This window comes from Zosterops lateralis (genome assembly GCF_965231275.1).
Source record: "Zosterops lateralis genome assembly, chromosome: 14".
Taxonomy (NCBI): Eukaryota; Metazoa; Chordata; class Aves; order Passeriformes; family Zosteropidae; genus Zosterops; species Zosterops lateralis.
In genome coordinates this window covers 2,386,775-2,412,604 of record NC_139774.1, presented here as the reverse complement: position 1 = coordinate 2,412,604, position 25,830 = coordinate 2,386,775, and the positions used below count along the sequence as shown (strand labels likewise).

The 25,830-nt window shown below is 51.5% G+C and overlaps 3 protein-coding genes across 3 annotated transcripts; all 3 read left to right on the top strand.

Moving 5' to 3' along the window:
* Positions 1-337: 337 nt before the first annotated feature.
* On the top strand, positions 338-11,878 carry LOC310914988 (uncharacterized protein; the record flags this gene model as incomplete). The annotated part of the gene is made up of 3 exons (XM_083871505.1): positions 338-2,776; positions 8,652-8,927; positions 9,233-11,878. 3 exons carry the CDS (start codon positions 338-340, stop codon positions 11,876-11,878), a joined length of 5,361 nt encoding a protein of 1,786 aa, XP_083727631.1.
* Positions 6,061-8,517, top strand: LOC310915193 (protocadherin beta-16-like; the record flags this gene model as incomplete). The annotated part of the gene is made up of 1 exon (XM_083871904.1): positions 6,061-8,517. One exon carries the CDS (start codon positions 6,061-6,063, stop codon positions 8,515-8,517), a length of 2,457 nt encoding a protein of 818 aa, XP_083728030.1.
* Positions 11,879-16,280: 4,402 nt separating the features above from the next.
* LOC310914987 (protocadherin beta-15-like) lies at positions 16,281-24,287 on the top strand (the record flags this gene model as incomplete). Its single annotated transcript, XM_083871504.1, has 2 exons — positions 16,281-17,745; positions 23,265-24,287. The coding sequence occupies exons 1-2, from the start codon at positions 16,321-16,323 to the stop codon at positions 24,285-24,287; spliced, it is 2,448 nt and encodes an 815-aa protein (XP_083727630.1). The 5' UTR covers positions 16,281-16,320.
* Positions 24,288-25,830: the final 1,543 nt, after the last annotated feature.

Sequence of the window (25,830 nt, the reverse complement as noted above, 5' to 3'; positions counted from 1 at the left end):
GCCCTGAACGCGGGCAGGGATCCCACTTCCGAGAGAGGAGAGCTTTGCATCGCACCTTTTTCTTCTCTTTGGCACGAAGAGTGTGGATTCAAGCAGCAAACCCCGAACCAGCAGCGTCGCCCCGACCGAGAGGAAATATTCTCCCTTCCGACGCTGGGTGGGGGTGTTGGCCGCGGACCGGAGCGTCCCTCGGTCCGCCCGGGTTTGCAGACGCAGGGAGACAAAAAAAACGTGTGAGCTGAGCTGCTCGCAAAGGAGCCGGAGCATTCGGGGTCTTCCAGATTCCTTCACCCCAGGACTGCTGACCAACACCGCTCTCTTCGGACGCTGCTTTAAAATGCTGGGGGCCGCCGAAGACGGTGGATGGCTTTTTTGGAGAGTGATGGCGTGTGGGAGACGGAGCGGAGACAGCAAGAGGCAAGTGATCTTATATATTCTGTGTATTTGCCTGTGTCAGAGCGCGGCTGAAACCCTCCGCTACTCTCTGCCGGAGGAAATGGAGAGGGAATCCTTTGTCGCCAATATCGCAAAGGACCTGGGGGTTCCTCTGGGCCAGCTTGCGGCTCGCAAGGCCCGCGTTGTGTCCGAGGGGAACAAGCAGCTTTTCCGACTCGATCAAAGCACCGGTGTCCTGACGGCAAAGGAATCGCTGGACCGAGAGGAGATCTGCCCCCAGAGGGATACCTGCACGCTCGTCTTTAAGATATTCTTTGAAAATCCATTGCAGCTTATCCGAGGGGAGGTGGAAATCCGTGATGTAAACGACAATTCGCCCGTGTTCCCGGAGAAGGAGATGGTTTTAAAAATTCTAGAAACAGCATCTCCTGGGTCCCGCTTCCCCCTGGAAAGCGCCCAGGACAAGGACGTGGGCATTAACGGTTTGCAGAACTACAGCCTCGGGCCCAATCCTCATTTCTCCCTCGCTATTGGAACTGCGAAAGATGGAGTAAAATACCTGGAACTTGTCCTAGAGCGCCAGCTCGATCGTGAAGAGCAGGGAGAGCTGAATTTACTTCTCACCGCCACCGACGAGGGGTCACCACCCAGGTCGGGCACGGCTCAGGTCCGGATCGTAGTGGTGGATGTCAATGACAACATCCCTGTCTTCGATCGGGAGGTCTACGAGGTGCGCCTGGCTGAGAACAGCCCCCTGGAGCAGCTGGTGGTCAGAGTCACTGCCTCGGATCCCGACGAAGGGTCCAACGGGGAAGTGCGTTATGCCTTTACTCAGACACCGGAGCGATCCCGGCAGCTCTTCCAGCTGAACCCGACCACCGGTGAAATACGAGTCGTGGGCAACCTGGATTTTGAGGAAGCAAAATCCCACAAGATGGTGGTGAAAGCCACGGACGGTGGAGAGTTGTCTGCGCATTGCAAAGTGCAGGTGGAAGTGCTGGACGTGAACGACAACGCCCCGGAGATAGCGCTCACCTCCCTCACCGCCTCCATTCCCGAGGACGCCCCGCCACGCACCGTGGTGGCTCTGTTCAGTGTGCGGGACCGGGACTCCGGGGACAACGGCAGGACCGAGTGTTCCATCGACGGGGACTTGCCGTTCAGTCTCACCCCCACCTTTGATAATTACTATGAATTGAGAACAAACGCGGCTCTGGACAGAGAGAGGACGGCGGAGTATAACATCACCATCACAGCCACGGACTGGGGCAAGAAGCGGCTGAGCTCTCGGGAAAGCATTTTCGTGCAGATATCGGATGTGAACGACAACCCCCCGGAGTTCACCCAGGAGGTTTATACCATGTCCGTCACGGAGAACAACAGCCCCATGCTCCGGATCGGCAGAATGAAGGCCACGGACGCCGACGCAGGAAAAAATGCCCGCGTGAACTACGCACTGGTGCGGCAGGAGGGCAAAGAGCAGCCCGAAGTGTCAATCAGCGCTGAAAACGGGGATGTTTATATCCTCCGCCCTCTGGACTACGAGAAGGTGCGCGCCTTCGAGGTGACAGTTCGCGCAGCCGACGGCGGCTCCCCCCCGCTCAGCGCCCAGGCCGTGCTGCGCGTGCTCGTGCGGGACGAGAACGATAACGCGCCCGTGCTGCTGCACCCGCCCCCCGACAGCAGCGCGGCCGGAGAGCTGGTGCCGCGCTGGGCGCCCTCCGGCTACCTGGTGGCCAAGGTGGTGGCGGTGGACGCGGACGCGGGCCAGAACGCGTGGCTGTCCTACGAGCTGGCCAAGGCCACGGAGCCGGGGCTGTTCCGCGTGGGGCTGCACAGCGGCGAGGTGCGCACGGCGCGGGCCGTGACAGAGCGGGACGCGGCCCGGCAGAGGCTCATCGTGCTGGTGCGGGACCGCGGGCAGCCGCCGCGCTCTGCCACTGCCACCCTCGCCGTGGCTCTGGTGGATGGCTTCTCCGAAGCCCATTTACGGGTGAGCGAGGAGGCACCGGCCGCCGAGCCCGACGAGCCGCTTACTCTTTACCTCATCGCCTCCCTCGCCTGCGTGTCGGCGCTGTTCCTCGCCACCGCGGTGGCCGCCGTGGTAGCGAAGGTGCGGCGGGCCAGGCGGGGCGAGACGGAGACTCTGCCCACGTTCCCCCCGACTGCCACGGAGAGCAGCGCGGGCTCCCTGCCCCGCAGCTACGTGTACGACGTCTGCTTCGCCGCCGGCACCGTCAACAGCGAGTTCCGTTTCCTCAGGCCCCTCTTCCCCTGCTTCCCCGCCGGGCTGCCCCCCGCCCCGGGCGCGCAGCGGAGCTCGGTGTGCTCGCAGGATGCGGCCAACCTCGGGGGCGAAGGCGACTGGACTGCAGCACAGGTGAGGGACTGACAGGGCTGAGGCGATCGGGCAGGCGGGGCGAAGTGTGTCAAGCCCTGGCAGAAAGGGCTACTGAAGTTGCAGAACTGCTAGTGGAGGAGTCCCTGGAGTGGGAGGAGATGAGAGAGGCCACAGCCGCTGGAGAGGCCTCCCAGGAGCATCCAGCAGGGCTCAGCAGCTCCCCAAATGCTGACTAACCATGCCGCTCTGCATCATAGAAGCATAGAACATTTGGGGTTGGAAAGGACCTTTAAAAGCCGTTAAGTCCAAACCCTCATGCAATCAGCCCGGACACTTTCAAATAGATCAGGTTGTTCAGAGCCCCATCCAACCTGACCTTGGATATTTCCAGGGGTGAGGCACCTACCACCTCTCTGGGCAGCTGCACTCATACCTATGCTGAGTATTCGCGTTAGATCAAGTCTTTGTCGTTACTTCAAAGGGGAGGAGTTGGGCCATAAGAAGGTGAAAAGTACGGGTAGAGATGTGTCTCTATAGTGGGTCTTGCCGATGCACGTGTGGAGCCATAGGAACCTGGAGCAGGAATGACACCATTCCTAGGGATACTTCTTCCCGGACGTGGAAGTATAGGAAAGTGGTGGCTTGTCCAGCATCAGGTAGGACTGCAGGGACAGCTGTGCAAAGGGGTGTCACCAACGATGTCCCCTGCACTGCTGCTGGGAGCTGGTGCTCAGCGCTGCCATGTGCCATTCACCAGGGCGGTGACAGTGCTCAACTCAAGTTGTCTTAAAAACTGCTGGAGGCTACGGAGGTGTGAACCTCCGCCATTAAATTACTTTATATTTTTTGTGACTTGCATAGATAGTGTTGGCCAGAAAAGTGAAGTTATCAGAGTCAGTTACCTCTTAATACGGGATTCTGTGGGGACCCCATAGAGAGCTTCCAAGGATCCATCTAGCACTTCGCAGTAGACTGGATGATGAATATATATGAAGCTGGAGAAACACAAACACCACCAGAGTCAGTTAATATTTTTGTATTTCATAAACACAGATGACTTGGACTCACTTTACTGCAGGGTGTCAGAATCACAGCAGCCTCAGGGAAGACAAGGATCATTCTTGAGATTAAACCACTTTTACTGTTTGTGGGAAAGTGGTCTCTGGGGCTCTTACAATTTTGAATTACTCGAAACTCATAAAAGTTTTATTCAGACTCGTAAAAGTTTTGCAATAGTACCTTTTTGGAGGATGGTTTCTGACTTCAAGTGATGTCCATTCAGGTCAGAGACCCACCGAGTCTTGTCTTCTCTTTGGCTCTCAGTAGAGAGGAGTGGTGTGACACAGGCAGTGGTGTGAGGTATCCTCTAAGCTTCTTGGTGACACCTGCTTTCCTTCAACACCCAAATGACAACCGCTCTCTCTGTTCTTTGCAGGGCAGTGTTCCCCTCTCTGAAAATGCAGGGCCCAGAGCTGCAGATGCAGTTTGCCCTGCAAACAGGGAGCTGGAGCTGAATGTCAGTTCTGAGCAAAACCCTTGGCTCGTCCATCAATAAGTGAAGAAAAAGACAAGTTTGTCCTCACAGGGAAAAGGGAACAAAGAGACCGAACACCTACCTAAAAGGTACCAGGGACATGAAGTCTTCTCTGTGAGAGCACTTTCCCCTTGAGCAGTACTTTATTCATGCAGGTGTTTTGTGACTGTGATGTCGATGGAAGAGGAGAACCATGCATGTTGTTTACATAATAATGTATGATCGTGAGAGTGCTACTGCTTCTACATACTTCGAGAAATACTGAAAACTGGCAGCAAATCTTTAACTTCTTGTTACACTGCCTTCTCCGGGAGGTTTCCTTTCATGCTTTGCTTGTTTCTTTCTTTTCATGGAGAGAGCTTTGTAATAATATCCTAATTTTCTGTGCGGTATTCAACACCAGGCAAAACAGATATTATGCGAAATTAAGTGGTCATTGCAAAGGAATTTCTTACAAAATAAGCAGAAGCTGTTTACATTTTGTACTACTGGCATTGGCACACTTGGTATATTTGACCAGGAGTTTAAAGGTTCCCCTAATTGTAAAAAGTGGGCTTTGAGCAATGTATTCTTTCTTCTTTTCTTTTCTTTTCTTTTCTTTTCTTTTCTTTTCTTTTCTTTTCTTTTCTTTTCTTTTCTTTTCTTTTCTCTTCTCTTCTCTTCTCTTCTCTTCTCTTCTCTTCCTTTTTTTTTTTTTTCATAAAGTTGAAATAAACATTTCACGGTTTTTAAAAACTAAGATAATGACAAGTATTTTTTGTGGTTTTCCAGTAAAATAGAAGAAACCATTTACAATTAACTTAGGTCACTGTAGAATATAAGGTGTCAAGAAACTGTCTGTTTTCTCTTTCTTTCGTCAGTCGGTATTAATCTATAAAGTAATGTGATAATTCTTGTCGTTGAACCATTTTAAAGAGTCAAATAAGTGATGACAGAAAACAATAAAATATACTTGGAACTCCTTCGGCTGAGTGTGCTGTCTCGAGATCACTTGCCACAGTCATCGCCGAGGAAACAGCCGACCCAAGAGGAGAATTTCGGGAATAAACCCGCGGATCTCGAGTAGAATTCATGCAGGGGAAATCAGAACCACTTGGGAAATAGGACGGTCTCAGAAGCAGCAACTCCTCGGAGCAAGGCAGAGGAGGGCTTTTTCTGAGTGGAGCTGAGGTCTGAGGCGCTGCCTCCAGCCCATTCCCAAAGGCTCCCAGCAGGAGAGGCCGTGAAGTGCCGGAACAATCTCGGTCCATTCCGAGAATGACTCTGGCGATAGCTGCCGTGGTTAAAAGACCCCCTCACCTGCTGGCTGCACTCCTGTAACAATGCACAGCTGTTTTAGCTGAACAGCCGGAAAGCAGTTTATTCAAAGCGTTCACACTGGGGGGAAGGGAGGGAGAACCAAAACAAAAGGAACAAATTAGCTTTAAATAAATTCCATTTTGAAGTAGAAGGCAAACAGAGGCATTGCTCAATCAGCCAGTGGCCATACTTTGAATACGGTTGTGTGGACAATTAAATCTCTATGCTTTGACCCCTGAAAAGAGAAATCGAGCTCTTAACCTCTGCTTTCGCAGAGAATTTGCGATGGGAAATCTTCGAATCCTTCTACAGATCGGCCGCCTGGTGCCGCTGCTGACCGCGGAAACTCCGCGCAGCTCCCAGTTCATCCGCCCCCGCGATTCGGGCGGGCGGGGCTGCACCATCCCGGGCTGCTCCGTTCGGGGGTCGGCAGGCTGAATCGGCAGCTCCGTCCAGCTCACAGGAGAGAAGATTGGGTCACTGGAAAGGAATGAAGCTCAGGAAGAGTGAGGAACTGCTCCCGGGGCGAGCGGTGGCTCTGGTCCTAGTCCTCTGCGTCTCGGGGATGAGAGCAGAAACCGCTCGGTACTCGGTACCCGAAGAGGCGGAGAGAGGCTCTTTTGTGGCGAATATCGCTAAGGACTGGGGGCTAACTGGAGAGGAATTATTGGCTCGTCACGCTCGACTCGTTCCTGAAGGAGAAAAGCAGTATTTAGAGCTGAACCAGCACAGCGGGGATTTGGTGGTGAGAGAACAAATGGACCGGGAAGAGCTGTGCGGACAGAGCGAGCCCTGCTTGCTGCGTTTTGAGGTGCTGCTGGAGAGCCCACTGCAGTCCTTCCGAGCTGAGGTAAGACTCACCGACATAAACGATAATTCTCCTGTGTTCTTAAATAAAGAGATCGTTTTAAAGATCCCGGAATCTGCAATGCTGGGGACGCGGTTTTTATTGGAAAGCGCTCACGATCCAGACGTGGGGAACAATAGTCTTCAGTATTACAGTATCAGCTCGAACAAATATTTCCATGTGTACACCCAGCGGCGAAATGACGGTGGGAGGTACGCCGAGCTGGTGTTGGATCGAGCCCTGGACCGGGAGCAGCAGGCAGAAGTTGCTTTCAGCATCACGGCTGTGGATGGTGGGACTCCACCGCGGTCTGGCACAGCTTTAATCCGCGTGGTAGTTCTGGATGTAAACGACAACATCCCGGTATTTACCCAGACTCTGTATAAAGTCTCTGTAATGGAAAATAACTCCCAGGATACCTTAGTGGTGACAGTGTCTGCTAGCGATTTAGACGCAGGAACGAATGGGGAAATAGTGTATTCCATATTTCAAAATTCAGAGGAAAATCTCCAAAAGTTTAAAATAAACCCAGTGACAGGCCAGATTCGACTCGAAAAGCCTTTGGATTATGAAGAAAAAAAGACTTATGAGATAGACGTCCAAGCCACAGATGGAGGGGGCCTGTCCACGCATTGCAAGGTGGAGGTGCAGGTGAAGGACGTGAACGATAATGCCCCCGAGGTGATCATCACCTCGCTCACCAGCGCCCTCTCCGAAGCCGCCCCGCCGAACACCGTAGTTGCTCTCTTCAACGTGCGGGACCGGGACTCGGGGGACAACGGCAGGACGACCTGCGAGCTGACAGGAGAGCAACCCTTCAGGATCACGCTGCTGGCAGCCGACGCGTATGCGCTGGTGACATCAGAGACTCTGGACCGGGAGCAGGCGGAGGAATACAACGTGACGGTGCGGGCTCGCGATGAGGGCTCCCCCGCCCTCTCGGCATGGAAGACCCTGCTCGTGCGGCTCTTGGATGTGAACGACAACGCACCCACCTTCACCCAGGCCATTTACACCATGGTGATGAGCGAAAACGAGCCCGCGGGGAGAAGCCTGGGCCGCCTTAGCGCCACGGACCTTGATGCAGGGGAAAACGCCCGCGTAAAATACGCGCTAGTGCCGCCACCCACAGGCAGCCTCGCCGCGGCATCATTCGTGTCAGTGGACGCGGAGAGTGGAACTGTCCGTAGTTTGCGCCCTCTGGACTACGAGAAGGTGCGCGCCTTCGAGGTGACAGTTCGCGCAGCCGACGGCGGCTCCCCCCCGCTCAGCGCCCAGGCCGTGCTGCGCGTGCTCGTGCGGGACGAGAACGATAACGCGCCCGTGCTGCTGCACCCGCCCCCCGACAGCAGCGCGGCCGGAGAGCTGGTGCCGCGCTGGGCGCCCTCCGGCTACCTGGTGGCCAAGGTGGTGGCGGTGGACGCGGACGCGGGCCAGAACGCGTGGCTGTCCTACGAGCTGGCCAAGGCCACGGAGCCGGGGCTGTTCCGCGTGGGGCTGCACAGCGGCGAGGTGCGCACGGCGCGGGCCGTGACAGAGCGGGACGCGGCCCGGCAGAGGCTCATCGTGCTGGTGCGGGACCGCGGGCAGCCGCCGCGCTCTGCCACTGCCACCCTCGCCGTGGCTCTGGTGCACGATTTCTCCGATGCCTTCCGCCAGCTTGGCCACGATCCTGTCAGCGGACAGCAGCCGCAGGTGGCCGAGGAGGAATTACTCACCACTTACCTCATCGCCTCCCTGTGCTGCGTCTCGTCCCTTTTCCTCTTCTCCATCCTCGTCTTCACAGCAAGCACGCTCTGCAAAGCTCGCGTCCGGGCAGAACTTCCTCCTCCCTCTCCCAGCTGCTGCGCGGACGGAGACTTCGCCAGCGATGCCGTGGGCGTGGGCAGCACAGGCACTCTGACGCCAGCTTACCGCTATGAAATGTATTTGACCAGCGGCTCGGGAAGGAGTGAATTCCAGTTCCTGAGGCCCATCCTGCCCAGCCCTCATAGCAATGCTGAGGTGGGGCTGGACAAGGACGAGGAGCCGCTACGCCACTCGCAGCCTGCCGGCGACAGAGAAGCCCACGCGGCGAGCACAGCCACTCCTCCTTTTTAGCTGCAAGACGGGCCAGTAGGCTTGCGCGTCCTGAGCCATCCTGGAATGCACCTCCTTTCCCCGTCCTCAGCCTGAGATTCCCCCTTAGTTGTAGTGTCGTTCCCGGCTGTTACAGGCGTACTCTCTCTCCGTAGGCTCCAGGCCGGTTCCTCCTACGGGGAAAGCGGCTCAGTCCCGCCGAGTTCAGCCTCTGCCTCACGCTGCCCGGGAAAATGCGATGTGCAGCTCCACCCCCGCGTTTCTCGAGGGGCGCGTACCCGCGGACCCGCCTAGCCGAGAGAGCAACAGACCGCGAGCTCGGGCCAGCGAGGAGCGGCGCCGGACGCGAAGAAGCTGCCGGCAATGCTCCGGCGACAGGACACCCCCAGAGCTACCGCCTATCCTCCCTTCCACGTCTATTCCCAGACGATGTGAGCGCGTCCTGCCACAGGAGTCCCGAATGTGCGCGCGGGCCGGGGCGAGCGGCAGCGCGGGCTGCGGGCGGCGGCGGGTGCAGTCCCAGCGCGCACCGCTGGGTGGTGCCCTCGGCCAAGGCGGCGCCGAGCGGCTGCGGCAGCGGAGGCGGCCGAGCCCGGACCGGCCCAGCCCAGCCAAGATTAGACCAGCCCAACCCACCCCAGCCGAGCTTAGACCAGCGCAGCGAGGAGCAGCTCAATCGAGAGCAGTCCAGCACTACTCAGCTCAGCCCAGCGCTGCCCAGACCGCCCCCGTTTAGCCGGGAGGAGGTGGCAGCGGCTGCGGCGCCGAGCGCGGCCCCGTGTCACCCTCCTCCGGGACACCCCGGGTGCCTTTGGGACCGCCAGCGGAATCGGACAGAGCGAGGGAAGGCGCCCTCCCCGCACTTGGCCGCTTTCCGCGGGGAATGGCCGGGGACATCCGCCAGACCCACACCGACACCGGCCGGGGCCGCGCCATGGCGATCGCAAGGCAAGTGCTTTGTCTCTCTGCTTTCGTCTCGCTGCCGCTCGCTGGCAGAGCCGAGCCCATCCGCTACTCCGTAGCCGAGGAGGCGGAGAGCGGCTCGCTGGTGGGCAAGCTGGCGGAGGACGCGGGGCTGACGCCGGCGCAGCTGTCGGCTCGCCGCGCCCGCCTGGTGTCGGAGGACGGCCGGCAGCATTTTCGCTTAGACGGCGGCTCCGGCCGCCTCGTGGTGGCGGGGAGGCTGGACCGGGAGGAGCTGTGCGGCCAGGCCGGCACCTGCATGCTCCCCTTCGAGCTGCTGCTCGCCAACCCCCTGCAGTTCTTTCGGGTCGAGGTGGCCCTGGAGGACATCAATGACCATTCGCCGGTTTTCCCCGAGGAGCAAGTCAGTTTTGACATTACGGAAAAGAGTGATCCGGGCTCTCGTTTCCCACTGGTAGGGGCTCGGGACCTGGATATTGGCAGCAACAGCATCCAAGCATACAGTATCTCTCCAGAGAACGAATATTTTTCTCTCTCATATAGGACTCAGCTCACAGGCAAGAAGTATCTTGAATTGGTCTTGGAAAAGGTACTAGACAGGGAGGAGCTAGCAGAGATGAGTTTCAGTCTCATTGCTGAGGATGGGGGCTCTCCTCCCAGGAGTGGCACAACCCAAGTCAAAATTGTCATTTTAGATGTAAATGACAATGCTCCTGCCTTCACACAGGAGGAGTACATAGGGCAAGTTTTGGAGAACATGCCAGAAGGCTCTGTGGTTCTGGCTGTGCTGGCAACTGATCAGGATGCAGGAGTAAATGGGGACATTTCCTATCAGATCAGCGAAACAGTGGGACAGAGTGACTCAGCATTTGTCATTGACCCCATAACTGGTGAAATTAAAATCACAAAACCTCTGGATTTCGAGGCAGCAGAGACTCATGAGATCCATGTAACAGCCCGGGATGGTGGGGGCCTCTCAGCAATCTGCAAGGTGTTGGTGGAGGTGGTGGATGTGAATGACAATGCCCCAGAGCTGGTGGTGAGTTCCTTCAGCAGTCCCCTCCCCGAGAACACAGTGCCCGGCACCGTGGTTGCCCTGTTTTCGGTCAGGGACCGGGATTCTGGTGCCAACGGGCAGATCTCGTGTGCCCTGGAGGATCAGCTCTTCTTCTCCCTGCGGGCAGCCTATAAGAATTACTATGAGCTGGTGACGGTGAGCGCGCTGGACCGCGAGGAGAGGGCTCAGCACATCCTGAGTGTGACAGCAGCAGATGCGGGGTGGCCTCCTCTGACAAGCACGCAGACCTTCACGGTGGACATCTCGGATGTCAATGACAACGCGCCCGTCTTCAACCAGACGTCCTACACCATGTATGTGCGTGAGAACAACGTGCCCACGGTGTTTGTTGGAGCCGTCAGCGCTGCAGATGCTGACGTGGGGCTGAATGCCAAGGTGACCTATTCGCTGGCCCCAGTGCAAGGGGCAGAGCGGGCCTGGTGCTCGTGCATCTCGGTGAACTCTGAGAACGGACACGTGTTTGTGCTGCGGCCCCTGGACTACGAGCGCTTGAAGCAGACCCAGGTGACGGTCAGTGCCTCTGACGCGGGCTCTCCTCCCCTCAGAGCCAACGTCACCGTGCGCCTTGTGGTGCTGGACGAGAATGACAATGCCCCGCTGGTGCTGTACCCAGGCCAGGAGAGCAGCCCAGCCTCCAGTGAGCTGGTGCCCGTGTCAGCTGAGGCGGGCTACCTCATCACCAAAGTGGTGGCCGTCGACGCCGACTCGGGCCAGAACTCGTGGCTCTCCTACCACCTGCTGAGGGCCACCGAGCCCGGGCTGTTCTCGGTGGGTGTCCAAAGCGGGGAGGTGCGTCTGAGGAGGCCGGTGACAGACAGAGACGCCGTGAAGCAGAAGCTCGTTGTCCTGGTCAGAGACAACGGCAAGCCCCCACTGTCAGCCACCGCAGCTCTGAGCGCACTCCTGCTCAAGGACTTCTCCGACGTGCGCCTCCCGCACAGCAGCCCGGCCACAGAGGAGCAGCAAGACTCCCTGACAACCTATTTAATCGTCTCCTTGGTCTTTGTCTCCCTGCTCTTCCTCATCTCCACCGTGGCCTTTGTGGCTCGCAAGGTGTGCAAGAGAAAAGAGCTGGAGGCCGGCACTGTGCTTTATGGTGCCGACAACTTGCCGAGTGGCGTGGCTGATGCAGCCACTGCAGGGACCCTGCCCCGCGCCTACTGCTACGAGATCAGCCTCACTACGGGCTCGGGCAACAGCGAGTTCAAATTCCTCAGGCCCATCCTCCCCAGCCTGCCACCACAGCACTGTGCCCCGGGCCAGGAGCCTGATGAGGGACAGGATTTCCCCTGTGTCCCTGTCAGCGGAGAGGACATGGCACCAATGGACAATGCTGGGACTCTGTCTGCAGGGCAGTTCAATGCTCTTTCCTTTAACTAGCTGGGGTGTGCACAGACAGAGGCTTCAATGGTCATGGGAGCAGAGGATCCAGGCTGCAGCATGTTACAGTGGTTCCTCACGAGTAGAGCTGTATTTCCAATTGCTTTGACCAACTTCTTTCCAATTCTATTCAGAATAATTTTCTGCTACTCCAAAAAACAGCAAGGGAATTAAAAGAATCCGAAGTTCCCTCAATTCGTTAGTATGGGTTTCAGCAGCATTGCTGCCATTTGTAACAGGTCTTAGGTATGTGATTAGCACTCACAGGTGTCCTCTTGTTTCTCTTGCTGTCTGACAAGACAGAGAGTCTTCGTATTCTGATCTTTAAGACAATGTCTCTGCTGGCCCAACCAATCATATGCTCACTGAAGTGCAAAAAGGCTTTTTCCCAGCTCTGAAAAGCAAGGAAGTCATTAGTACTGATCCTTAGTGTCATGTGACCACTATGCCCTTTCTTCCCTGGGCTCTGGATGTCTCTGTCTGAGATGTGAGCTCTGTGGAGTATTTTCTTGGCTACTCTTGAGGATCTGAGCCATGACACTAAGCTGCTTGTCTTGAAAAAGTAGTATGAAAAGGTAGTTTCTCTTTCCGCAGAAAGACTGGATATTTGTAGAATTTTGCTTTGGAAAATTGCTCCATGAACTTATGCATGCAAAGGAAGTAGTATTTTTAAGAGCAACAAAAGAAGTCAGGCTTTTTTTCCAGAAATTTTCCTTTCTGTTTGTTTAATAATAAAAGCCTAGCACAAGCCAATCACACTTGTCTAACTCAAAGGAATATGGCCAAAACCATAACCAGCCATGAGCTCTGCTGAACTAGAAGTCAAATCACGTCATGTCAGAAGGGCATTTAAACATATTTCATTTGCTTTGTGCATCTTCCCAGCAGTTTTTTTATCTCTCTTTGTTGCTGTTTTGATACTTAACAGAAGTAATACTAGGGACTACAATAAAGCACATGTGTTTTTCTGCAGGATTTCTTTCTTTTGATGTGCTAATTTGTACATGGAAAACAGTCAAATACAATAGTCCATTCCTTCCAGGCTCTTTGGCATTACACGCCCCTGTTATCTAACTGGGTCCCTCTTGGATGACCACAAGAGCAATTAGCCAGTGAACCGAATATGTTTCATGTTTACATCTGAATGTATAAAGCCTGATGATTTTTCCTTTCATGTGTAGATAGGTCTACCAAGTGCTGTGTCTGCTTATCTGTCTCTACAATTGTAGGTATATTAAAGGGTATTTTTCCAGTATTAGATCCAAAGAATACAAATATATTTTCATGCAGGATCATGAAAATGCTTTGCTTTCTTGTCACTGACTTTGTCTGTGTAGACACTGAATATCTGCAGATGCTTCCATAGCGCTGCCTGGTGAAGCATGGAGTTGCCGCCACCCAGGCAATGCAATACAGGCAGTGCCAGCTCAGCAGGGAAGGAGGTGAATTTGACTCTTTGGAACAGCAGTCTCGTCCTCCTTATCTAGCCCAGAGCAGCGCAGCAAAATGCACAACAAAATCTTCCTCTGGAATGCAAGAAGGGTTTGGGTGTTCTGTCACCTCAGGATTGCCTTGGAAATACAGCAGCACAAACAGTGCTAGGGTAGTCTGTAACTGAACTGAATTGTAGAAACGTGCCCATTGTCTTTGGGTGTGGTGCATTGAAGGAAAACTTCACAAATACTAAAAGAAAATGATTGAAAGGTAGAGTCAAGAAGAACTTTTAGAAGTGCACTGAATTTGGTCTTTCTTTTGTTGTTCCTTAAACGCAAGGCTCCTTGATGGGACTGGAAAATTGTGCCTGCATGATTTTCTGTGTTTGTTTTGAACCCTTTGCATTCCCATTTCTGCACTTTCTCCTTCTGCCCTTTGAAACATACTGAGCATTGTACTGGGCCCATTCCTCCAGAGAAGGACTGCCACCCCATCTATGATAACTGGTTGTTTGAATGATGTCTGTGGTGCATGGACCCCTCAAAAAGCTTCTCTCACACTGTCTTCTGAGGATGTTGTACAGGTTAACGCTGTAAATTGGTAGAAGTCTGAGTTTAGAAATTGAGAAAATGTGTTAGACTGAAATAAAGAGAACACACTGAATCTTTTTGTCAAGACAGAATTCTTTTTAGGAATGTTCTTTCTGTGAAAGCTCCTTCTAGGCTTGTCAAAATTCTCTGAGTCTTTTTCTCAATTTGTCCTTTGACTAAAGCACTGTTGGGTGGGTACAGTTCCTGAGTGTGGAGATGCAGCCAATAGAGCACTCATGGCCGTGCCTGTGCTGTTTACCACTGCCCTATCCATGGCTGGTTTTTCCTGCCAGGGAATGCAGCTTGGTCATTCTGGGCAGAGCCTGCACTTCACGCTGCCCTGGGAAAAGCCTGTCTTTCCTTTAACTAGCTGGGGTCTGCACAGACAGAGGCTTCAATGGTCATGGGAGGGGGGGATCCAGGCTGCAGCATTTGGCAGTGGTTCCTCCAGGGTATAGCTGCATTTCCATTTGGTATAACCAATGGCCTATTAATTCTAAGTCAGAATAGAAGCTGTCAGCTTCTCGAATAACAGGAAAAAGAAAATAAAAGAAAGTCAGGTCTCGCTCCAGCAGTAATCATGTTCAGCTCTGTTTTGGTCATTTCTGATCAGTTTCAAGAAGAGGTTAGCACTCCAGTTATGCACCTGTCTCTCTTCCTGTCAGACCAGTCCAGAGAACCTCTTATTAATTGCAATGACACAAATGTCACACTTGCTGAAATGGCCCAAAGTCCTTTTTCCCAGCTCAGAAAAGCAAGGAATTTCTGAATACTGTGTCAAATACACAATACTGTGTTGGCCTAGGGTTTTTCATCCTGGGGTTTTGTATGTCTCTTTCAGAGATGTGTGGCCTCTCTCTGTTATTGCTTTTATTATTATATCTGCCTAGAGGTCTTGCGCGTTGGCAGATGGTTCAGTAGTGCTGCCCAGTGAAATAGGGAGTTGCTCCCATCCAGCCATTGAAATGCTGGCAATTCCAGCTCTGCAGGGTAAGAGGCTATTTTGACCCTGTGAGTACAGGGGTGTCATCTTCTTCAAGGCAGAGAGGAGGAGGAAAATGCGGAAGAAAATCTTCCCTTAGCCTATTTGTGGGTTTTTTGTTCTCTCCCCCTGCGATTGTCCTGGAAATAATAGAGCAGCAGATGTGTTAGGGTACTCTGTAACTGTATTCCTTGTCTTCGTGTGCATAAAGGGCCACATGTCCCACAAAGCAAATTTTCTGAAATTAGAGTCAAGAAGAACATGAAAACAGGACTTAAGTTTTGTTTCCTCATTCTGGTTTCTGAATTCAGTGGCTTCTTGATGGGAGTAGAGAGCATCCATAATGGATTGTCTCCATCTGTGTAAGAGCATTTGCATTCCCATTTCTGCCCTTTCTCCTTCTACCCTCTGAACTGTACCGAACATTGTTCTGTCTGTTCTGCTAGAGAAGGACTGTCACCCCATCTATAAAAACTGGTTGTGTGAGTGGTGTCTGTAATGCATGAAGTATTTAGAAAGACTCACTCACCCTGTCTTGTGCTGAAGTTATATGGTTTAACATTGTGAAACTGGTATGCCTATGAGTCTAAGAACTGAAAAGAAAAAAAAAAAGTAGAACTGAAAAGAAGTAAAGGCAAAAACTCCTTTTGTGCAAGCCGAGATATTTGTAGAGCCGTTCTTTCTGGGAAAGGCCTGTGAAGCCTTCATAATATTCTGAGGGTCTTTTTCTCAATTTGTCCCCTTATTAAAGCAATGATGGGTGCGAACAGTTCCTGAGCATAGAGATGCAGCCAATAGAGTGCCTGTTCATTGGCATGCCTGTGCTGTCAGCATCACGCAATCCCATCTCGGTTTCTCCTGCTGACGCATGAGGCTCTGTCGTTGTGTCCTGAGCCAACGCTTTAGCCTGCCCTGAGGAAATCCGCGTTCCATTCCTGCCCGCGGGTGTCGGGAAAGCTTTGGGATCGCGGGCCGGGGCGAGCGGCAGCGCGGGCTGCGGGCGGCGGCGGGTGCAGTCCCAGCGCGCACCGCTGGGTGGTGCCCTCGGCCAAGGCGGCGCCGAGCGGCTGCGGCAGCGGAGGCGGCCGAGCCCGGACCGGCCCAGCCCAGCCCAGCCAGGATTAGACCAGCCCAGCGCAGCCGAGTTTATACCGGCCCAGCGCAGCAAAAAGCAGCTCAGTCCAGCGCAGAAGCTCAGCCGATTACAGGCTGAACCAAGTTAAACCAGCCCAGTTTAGCCGGTCGGAGGTGGCAGCGGCTGCGGCGCCGAGCGCTGTCCCGTGTCACCCACTGCCGGGACACCCCGGGTGCCTTTGGGACCGCCAGCGGAATCGGACAGAGCGAGGGAAGGCGCCCTCCCCGCACTTGGCCGCTTTCCGCGGGGAATCGCCGGGGACATCCGCCAGACCCACACCGACACCGGCCGGGGCCGCGCCATGGCGATCGCAAGGCAAGTGCTTTGTCTCTCTGCTTTCCTCTCGCTGCCGCTCGCTGGCAGAGCCGAGCCCATCCGCTACTCCGTAGCCGAGGAGGCGGAGAGCGGCTCGCTGGTGGGCAAGCTGGCGGAGGACGCGGGGCTGACGCCGGCGCAGCTGTCGGCTCGCCGCGCCCGCCTGGTGTCGGAGGACGGCCGGCAGCATTTTCGCTTAGACGGCGGCTCCGGCCGCCTCGTGGTGGCGGGGAGGCTGGACCGGGAGGAGCTGTGCGGCCAGGCCGGCACCTGCATGCTCCCCTTCGAGCTGCTGCTCGCCAGCCCCCTGCAGTTCTTTCGGGTCGAGGTGGCCCTGGAGGACATCAATGACCATTCGCCCGTTTTCCGAAAAGATAAAGTCAACTTTAGAATCCCGGAAACAAGTGACCCGGGTTCTCGTTTCCCTCTGGAGGTGGCTCAGGACCTCGATATTGGCAGCAACAGCATCCAGGCATACAGCATTTCTCCTGAGAATGAGTATTTCAGTGCCTCCTATGGGAGTCGAAGTAATGGTGACAAATATCTTGAACTGGCGTTGGAAAAGGCACTAGACAGAGAGGAGCAGGCAGAGATGCATTTTGGGGTTATTGCTGTGGATGGGGGCTCTCCTCCCAGGAGTGGGACCGTTGAGATCTGTATTGTCATTCTAGATGCAAATGACAATGCTCCCATATTCACACAAGAGCGTTACATTGGGAAGATGTTGGAGAACATGCCAGAAGGCTCTGTGGTTCTGACTGTGCTGGCAACTGACAAGGATGCAGGAGTTAATGGGGACATTTCCTATGAACTCAGCCAAGCTATGGGACAGAGTGACTCAACATTTGTCATTGATTCCATAACTGGTGAAATTAAAATCACAAAACCCCTGGACTTTGAGGCAGCAGAGACTTATGAGCTCAGTGTAAGGGCCACAGATGGTGGGGGGCTCTCAGCAATCTGCAAGGTGTTGGTGGAGGTGGTGGATGTGAATGACAATGCGCCAGAGCTGGTGGTGAGTTCCTTCAGCAGTCCCCTCCCCGAGAACACAGTGCCCGGCACCGTGGTTGCCCTGTTTTCGGTCAGGGACCGGGATTCTGGTGCCAACGGGCAGATCTCGTGTGCCCTGGAGGATCAGCTCTTCTTCTCCCTGCGGGCAGCCTATAAGAATTACTATGAGCTGGTGACGGTGAGCGCGCTGGACCGCGAGGAGAGGGCTCAGCACATCCTGAGTGTGACAGCAGCAGATGCGGGGTGGCCTCCTCTGACAAGCACGCAGACCTTCACGGTGGACATCTCGGATGTCAATGACAATGCGCCCGTCTTTAACCAGACGTCCTACACCATGTATGTGCGTGAGAACAACATGCCCACGGTGTTTGTTGGAGCCGTCAGCGCTGCAGATGCTGACGTGGTGTCAGAGTCTGTCCGAGGATGTGTTATGCCTCACAACTGTCTCCGATGGTTGAAGACCAAGACCCCCGGAGAGACTGGGGAGAGCCCCTGGCCTGGCTGAGGTGGGGCGCCTGCCGAGGACTGATACGCATCTCCACGAGAACGGAATGCAAGAACAATAGCAGCTCGTTACAGTGGACTGAGCTGACTATACTGACTGTGCTAGAAGGGTACAGCTTGCCGCTTGTTCCTGAGCACCCAACTTTGACGCAGGTGCCTGCCTTGGCCCTGTGCCCTCTTTGGCTCCGTTCCACTCGCCTTGGTCCTCTTCCTGACCAGCCTATAAAGACTCTGCAGATCCCGTGCACCCTTTGTGATCACCCCACTGGAGAAGATCGCGTCTATGGGCATCTCTACGTCTTGAGGACCTCCGACTCTCCACGTGGTAGCTATAATCCCCCTTCCCCTCTTTCTCTATCTTTCTCACTATTCTCTATTTTCTCTCCCTACTATCGCATTGTGGGCACTAAATAAAAGTGCATTTTTTTGTTCAAGCAAACTGGTTTGTCCCCTGTTGTGTCTTTTGCGCTTTGAGATCTCCAAAACGAACCATCAGGTTCCCCGCATATGTTTGCGGACCCTGACATTTAAATTGGCGTCACGGACAGGATCTTGATAGACTGTGGAGTTGCGGGTTTTATATAGTTTGTAGAAGGGGAAGGACCCTCGTCTCAGCCGCACCTAGCACGCCACTTCGGTGAGCGCTGTTAGAAAGCAAGGGGGGCGAGGGAAAATTCCCGCAAACTGTATACACCCAGGCGAATAGCACTCCCTGTCATCAGGATATTTCAGAAACGATCTCACTGTGCAAAAGATGGGACTCTGTGTTTTAAGCTGCTTGGTGTAGTTGAGGAGACAACAGGCGTTTTTTGTGAAGAAGTGCCTCCCAAGCAGCTGGGTCTCCTCTCCCATTCCAGGGAAGCGAAGGGAAACACAGTATTAGCTGTGCCATTGTTTGTAACTTTAAGAATACCTCCCTGAGAGTGGTTTTTGTCCCTTCAGAAAAAATGAGTGAAAATTCTAGTACAAAAGATAAGGATATTCTTTTTGCTTTGCTAACAAAGCATGGTGCTAGACCTTCTCCAGCCGGAGAAGAGTGGGCACAAGATAATTGGTTTAAGTATGAAAACATTGTAGATAGAATATATTCTTTGCAACATGATGCTAGGTATAAACTGGGCAGAAATAAAACCATTCTTTGCTCAGTTTTGGGGGCCTGCCTTTCGGCAGCCATAGAAACCCATTTTAAATGGGTAAGTGAAGAGAGAGCAGAAATAGAATCCCTGCAAAAACAATTGGAACAGAAAAGAAATCAAGAGGGAGAAGTAATAGAATCCCTGCAAGATTTGGTAGAAGCTTTGCAAAAACAATTAGAACAGGAAAGAAATCAGAAATATTTGCTGGAGATTTCCCTTGCAGAAGAGCGGAGCAAAAATTCAAAACTTGTAGATTCACCAAAGGAAACAGGAGGAAAGGAGACATACAGCATTAAGCAGATATACCCTCAGAAAGAATTAGTACACATGCAAAATTGTGGGGAACTCTGTTGCTCCAATTTGAGACCTCTTGTCAAAACAGAATTTAGTTATATAAATGCAGAGGTTCATGACCCCCATATAACCACCAAACAAACACCCAACACAGCCACTGAATTAGCTAAATTAAAGAAAGAATACTCCCGACTTTCTAGCGAATCAGAGACGGAGTATGTCTTTAGAGTTTCACTTACTGGGGGTGACCAAATTAAATTAAGTGAACAAGAAGCAAGTGGCTACTGGGGACATGGAATTTTCTTAACAACAGGGAATGCACATGTTCCATGGTCCCTGACACAGCGTGCAGCTCACTGGGCAGGGGGACTAAGCCCCCTTGAAAGGGGCGACCCTCTGGCAATGGTCAGCACCCCGGACCAACTCCTAGAAAACATACACAAAACTGCATGCTTGCAAATGATACATGAAAGAAAATTAATTTCTGTCTATGAGTCACCCATGCAACAGCCTGTCAGACCCGAGATTATGACCCCCCTAATTCGAGGTTTGCCAGAATCTCTTAAACCAACAGCAATTCTTCTTCAAAAAACAATAGCGTCTATCACTCCGGTAGACAGGCTTGAAAGATTTCTTGGACACACAAGTGATCAAACTGGTTCCACTGACTCCACTGACTTCTCGCCTTTTGCTACTCCTAGCACACAATCTAACAGCAGTCATAACAGTGGAAAATACGGACCAGTGAAGCACTCAGAGGACAAACCCGAAAAACCCAGAGAAGTCAGGCACATTGCTTCTCCTAATGAAAAACCAGAAAAGGAAAGACAAATCCCTAACCAGCAGCAGTTGTGGTTGCTAGGGCTGAAAAGGGGACTACCTCGAGAAGTAATGGATAAATTGCCTTATGATAAATTGGTTAAAATAAAATTGCTGCTTTTTGAAGCAACTGCTCACCAAGCCCTTGGCCCTATTCATCCTACAGATCCTTTTCAGGTAGAATGGAGATTTGCCACCTCAGGATTGTCATTATATATATGGCAAAGGGGTCCTGAAGGTCCGATCAGATCTGTCAGCTCTTACTCCTGTGGCTTTAAAGATGCTGAAAAGAAGTACACTACCTGGGAAAAAGGCTTGCTTGTGGTCAGCTTAGCTCTCATAGAAGTGGAGAAAATTGCACAACAGCAACCAATTGTTTTGAGAGACCCCTCCAAAGCTAAGTCAGTCACTACTGGGTTCCCCCCACCTGCCGGGGTGGCCCAGAGGGCCTCAGTAAGACAGTGGTCTGCTCAGATTGAACATTATTGTAACATCTTCTCAATAACTGAAGGAGCTATGAAAAATCTAGCACTACAAGAAGCAGAAAAGTTGGATAGCATCCAAGATAAACCTGCCTCAGTCATTACCCCTCCCTTTTCCCCCGAACAGGCAGCAAATCCTTGGTTTACTAATCCTTCTGCCTTTTGCCTGACAGCTTCAAGCATAATTCCCTCACTATGGGGACCAAGTGATTCCAACAATCCAGCACATTGCCCTGAACAGTCTGTTTTGGTGGACCTCCCTACTGTAGGGGAAGTACCACTAGTGCTGAAAACCCCTCTGAATAAATATACATGGGCAGCCTTTGATGCTCTAGGGAAAGAGCATCAAATAAATACAGGATGGGCAATTTTCATCATTCTAACCTCCTGCCTCCTCGTGGCAGATTCTGTTGTGCTTACTTTCCACAGGAGAACTCCGAGGGACATGAAGGCCATATAAACCATGATAAATATTTTAAACAGAAATTTTAAATAGCATTGATTCAGAAATATTAATGAACAAATTGGTTGCCACAATCAAAGATTTGACCAAATTATAACAATTATTATAATTGTCCTTATTGGCTTTGAGGACACTTCAGTGATTGCTATTAAACATATTACCAAATTGGGAAAAGATAAATGTGAATGATAGCAAATTGGCAATTGATACACCTGATGCTACACAAAACAATATTTATTTGGCCCTTAGCTGCATCCAGGCACAGCTTTGGATGCAAATGGTTGTTGCCTTAATTATAAGGCAAGAAGAAGAAAGAATTCTTCCTACTGAAATTTGGAAAATAATTTGGAACAATTCAAATTATTTTCAAAGAGAATTCCAATCCTGGTGGAAATTAGTGAACTTTACCTATAACCCCAATATGAACACAGTTACAGCCTTTGTGTTAACAATAGGTAATGCTTCAGTGCATTTGATATTCCCTATCATTGCATTAGGTATAAACCATGATGGAGCTATTCTCTATCCTTCCGAGCATAGAGAATGGGCCCGTCAAACTGGTGAGAAATGGCAAACTGTCAGTTTAGAATCTTGTGTTGTTAGGGAGCAGCAAGGTTTCATTTGTGAAAGTAATGCAATCATAGCTCAGGACATTTGTTTAGACACAGCAAAATATTTGTCATTTTGAAGTACATCCTAACGAAGCTCCTGGAACAGTGCTCGTGTATATAAGCAATGGGTGGGCATGCTTTAGGACTGTCTGTGATGTTGTAGTTGTAGAAAATGCAATAGTAGATACTAAAAATCACTCAAATTTTTGTGTTTGTGATTTTACCACAATTACAGGATGTGACTTCTCTTATAAAGTCCCAGCCACATCCTCCTTTTGATTTTGGTTTTGATTGGCCTTGTTTTAGTTAACATCCCTCTTGCAAAGGACACTCCTAAAGTTATTGATGTAAAATGCACTACCCAGACAGCGAAAGTTAAGCCTGTAACAGCAGTTTGATTTGAAATGGTTTGTTGTTTTGATTAATGTTGCTTTGTCTTAGTCATGTTAATTAAAAATTAAGGTTGTTTTGTTTTGTTTTTTGTTTTTGTTTGCTTAGAAATTATTATCATGTTAAAAAAATTTAAAGAATTTTGTGAAAGAAATTGTTTTAAATTAAGTATTTGATTGAAAATTTTAATTGTTGATTTTAATTGATGATATTATATTAATTATTTAGTAATTTGAGTTAATATTTTGAAAAATTGTAATTGTTGATTTTAATTGATGGTATTATATTAATTATTTAGTAATTTGAGTTAATATTTTGAAAATTGTTATATTAATTATTTGGTGATTTATGTTGATTATTTTGAAAAATTGTTAAATCAATTTCTATAATTTTTGTTTCATTTTTTGCTTCTATTCCCTTTCCGTACTTTACCTTCTTTCTCTCTCTCTCTCTCTCTCTCTCCTACACCCTCTCGATTGTCTCTGTTTTTCTGGGATTTGCTGCCAATGTGGATGAGTCCTGAAGACTTCACGAGACTACGGAACCTGCTGATGGAAGAACACCTTTGTCGCCAGTCGTGAGTCACGGGGTGGTGTCAGAGTCTGTCCGAGGATGTGTTATGCCTCACAACTGTCTCCGATGGTTGAAGACCAAGACCCCCGGAGAGACTGGGGAGAGCCCCTGGCCTGGCTGAGGTGGGGCGCCTGCCGAGGACTGATACGCATCTCCACGAGAACGGAATGCAAGAACAATAGCAGCTCGTTACAGTGGACTGAGCTGACTATACTGACTGTGCTAGAAGGGTACAGCTTGCCGCTTGTTCCTGAGCACCCAACTTTGACGCAGGTGCCTGCCTTGGCCCTGTGCCCTCTTTGGCTCCGTTCCACTCGCCTTGGTCCTCTTCCTGACCAGCCTATAAAGACTCTGCAGATCCCGTGCACCCTTTGTGATCACCCCACTGGAGAAGATCGCGTCTATGGGCATCTCTACGTCTTGAGGACCTCCGACTCTCCACGTGGTAGCTATAATCCCCCTTCCCCTCTTTCTCTATCTTTCTCACTATTCTCTATTTTCTCTCCCTACTATCGCATTGTGGGCACTAAATAAAAGTGCATTTTTTTGTTCAAGCAAACTGGTTTGTCCCCTGTTGTGTCTTTTGCGCTTTGAGATCTCCAAAACGAACCATCAGGTTCCCCGCATATGTTTGCGGACCCTGACACGTGGGGCTGAATGCCAAGGTGACCTATTCGCTGGCCCCAGTGCAAGGGGCAGAGCAGGCCTGGTGCTCGTGCATCTCGGTGAACTCTGAGAACGGACACGTGTTTGTGCTGCGGCCCCTGGACTACGAGCGCTTGAGGCAGACCCAGGTGACGGTCAGTGCCTCTGACGCGGGCTCTCCTCCCCTCAGAGCCAACGTCACCGTGCGCCTTGTGGTGCTGGACGAGAATGACAATGCCCCGCTGGTGCTGTACCCAGGCCAGGAGAGCAGCCCAGCCTCCAGTGAGCTGGTGCCCGTGTCGGCTGAGGCGGGCTACCTCATCACCAAAGTGGTGGCCGTCGACGCCGACTCGGGCCAGAACTCGTGGCTCTCCTACCACCTGCTGAGGGCCACCGAGCCCGGGCTGTTCTCGGTGGGTGTCCAAAGCGGGGAGGTGCGTCTGAGGAGGCCGGTGACAGACAGAGACGCCGTGAAGCAGAAGCTCGTTGTCCTGGTCAGAGACAACGGCAAGCCCCCACTGTCAGCCACCGCAGCTCTGAGCGCACTCCTGCTCAAGGACTTCTCCGACGTGCGCCTCCCGCACAGCAGCCCGGCCACAGAGGAGCAGCAAGACTCCCTGACAACCTATTTAATTGTCTCCTTGGTCTTTGTCTCCCTGCTCTTCCTCATCTCCACCGTGGCCTTTGTGGCTCGCAAGGTGTGCAAGAGAAAGGAGCTGGAGGCCGGCCCTGTGCTTTATGGTGCCGACAACTTGCCGAGTGGCGTGGCCGATGCAGCCGCTGCAGGGACCCTGCCCCGCGCCTACTGCTACGAGATCAGCCTCACTACGGGCTCGGGCAACAGCGAGTTCAAATTCCTCAGGCCCATCCTCCCCAGCCTGCCACCACAGCACTGTGCCCCGGGCCAGGAGCCTGATGAGGGACAGGATTTCCCCTGTGTCCCTGTCAGCGGAGAGGACATGGCACCAATGGACAATGCTGGGACTCTGTCTGCAGGACAGTTCAATGCTCTTTCCTTTAACTAGCTGTGGAATCTGCACAGACAGAGGCTTCAATGCTCATGGGAGCAGAGGATCCAGGCTGCAGCATGTGGCAATGGTTCCTCACAAGTAGAGCTGTATTTCCAATTGCTTTGACCAACTTCTTTCCAATTCTATTCAGAATAATTTTCTGCTACTCCAAAAAACAGCAAGGGAATTAAAAGAATCCGAAGTTCCCTCAATTCGTTAGTATGGGTTTCAGCAGCATTGCTGCCATTTGTAACAGGTCTTAGGTATGTGATTAGCACTCATAGATGTCCTCTTGTTTCCCTTGCTGTCTGACAAGACAGAGGATCTTTGTATTCTGATCTTTAAGACAATGTCTCTGCTGGCCCAACCAATCATATGCTCACTGAAGTGCAAAAAGGCTTTTTCCCAGCTCTGAAAAGCAAGGAAGTCATTAGTACTGATCCTTAGTGTCATGTGACCACTATGCCCTATCTTCCCTGGGCTCTGGATGTCTCTGTCTGAGATGTGAGCTCTATGGAGTATTTTCTTGGCTACTCTTGAGGATCTGAGCCATGACACTAAGCTGCTTGTCTTGAAAAAGTAGTATGAAAAGGTAGTTTCTCTTTCCGCAGAAAGACTGGATATTTGTAGAATTTTGCTTTGGAAAATTGCTCCATGAACTTATGCATGCAAAGGAAGTAGTATTTTTAAGAGCAACAAAAGAAGTCAGGCTTTTTTTCCAGAAATTTTCCTTTCTGTTAGTTTAATTATAAAAGCCTAGCACAAGCCAATAACACTTGTCTAACTCAAAGGAGTATGGCCAAAACCATAACCAGCCATGAGCTCTGCTGAACTAGAAGTCAAATCACGTCATGTCAGAAGGGCATTTAAACATATTTCATTTGTTTTGTGCATCTTCCCAGCAGTTTTTTTATCTCTCTTTGTTGCTGTTTTGATACTTAACAGAAGTAATACTAGGGACTACAATAAAGTACATGTGTTTTTCTGCAGGATTTCTTTCTTTTGATGTGCTAATTTGTACATGGAAAACAGTCAAATACAATAGTCCATTCCTTCCAGGCTCTTTGGCATTACACGCCCCTGTTATCTAACTGGGTCCCTCTTGGATGACCACAAGAGCAATTAGCCAGTGAACCGAATATGTTTCATGTTTACATCTGAATGTATAAAGCCTGATGATTTTTCCTTTCATGTGTAGATAGGTCTACTGACTGCTGTGTCTCCTCATCTGTCTCTACAATTGTAGGTATATTAAAGGGTATTTTTCCAGTATTAGATCCAAAGAATACAAATATATTTTCATGCAGGATCATGAAAATGCTTTGCTTTCTTGTCACTGACTTTGTCTGTGTAGACACTGAATATCTGCAGATGCTTCCATAGTGCTGCCTGGTGAAGCATGGAGTTGCCACCACCCAGGCAATGCAATACAGGCAGTGCCAGCTCAGCAGGGAAAGAGGTGAATTTGACTCTTTGGAACAGCAGTCTCGTCCTCCTTATCTAGCCCAGAGCAGCGCAGCAAAATGCACAACAAAATCTTCCTCTGGAATGCAAGAAG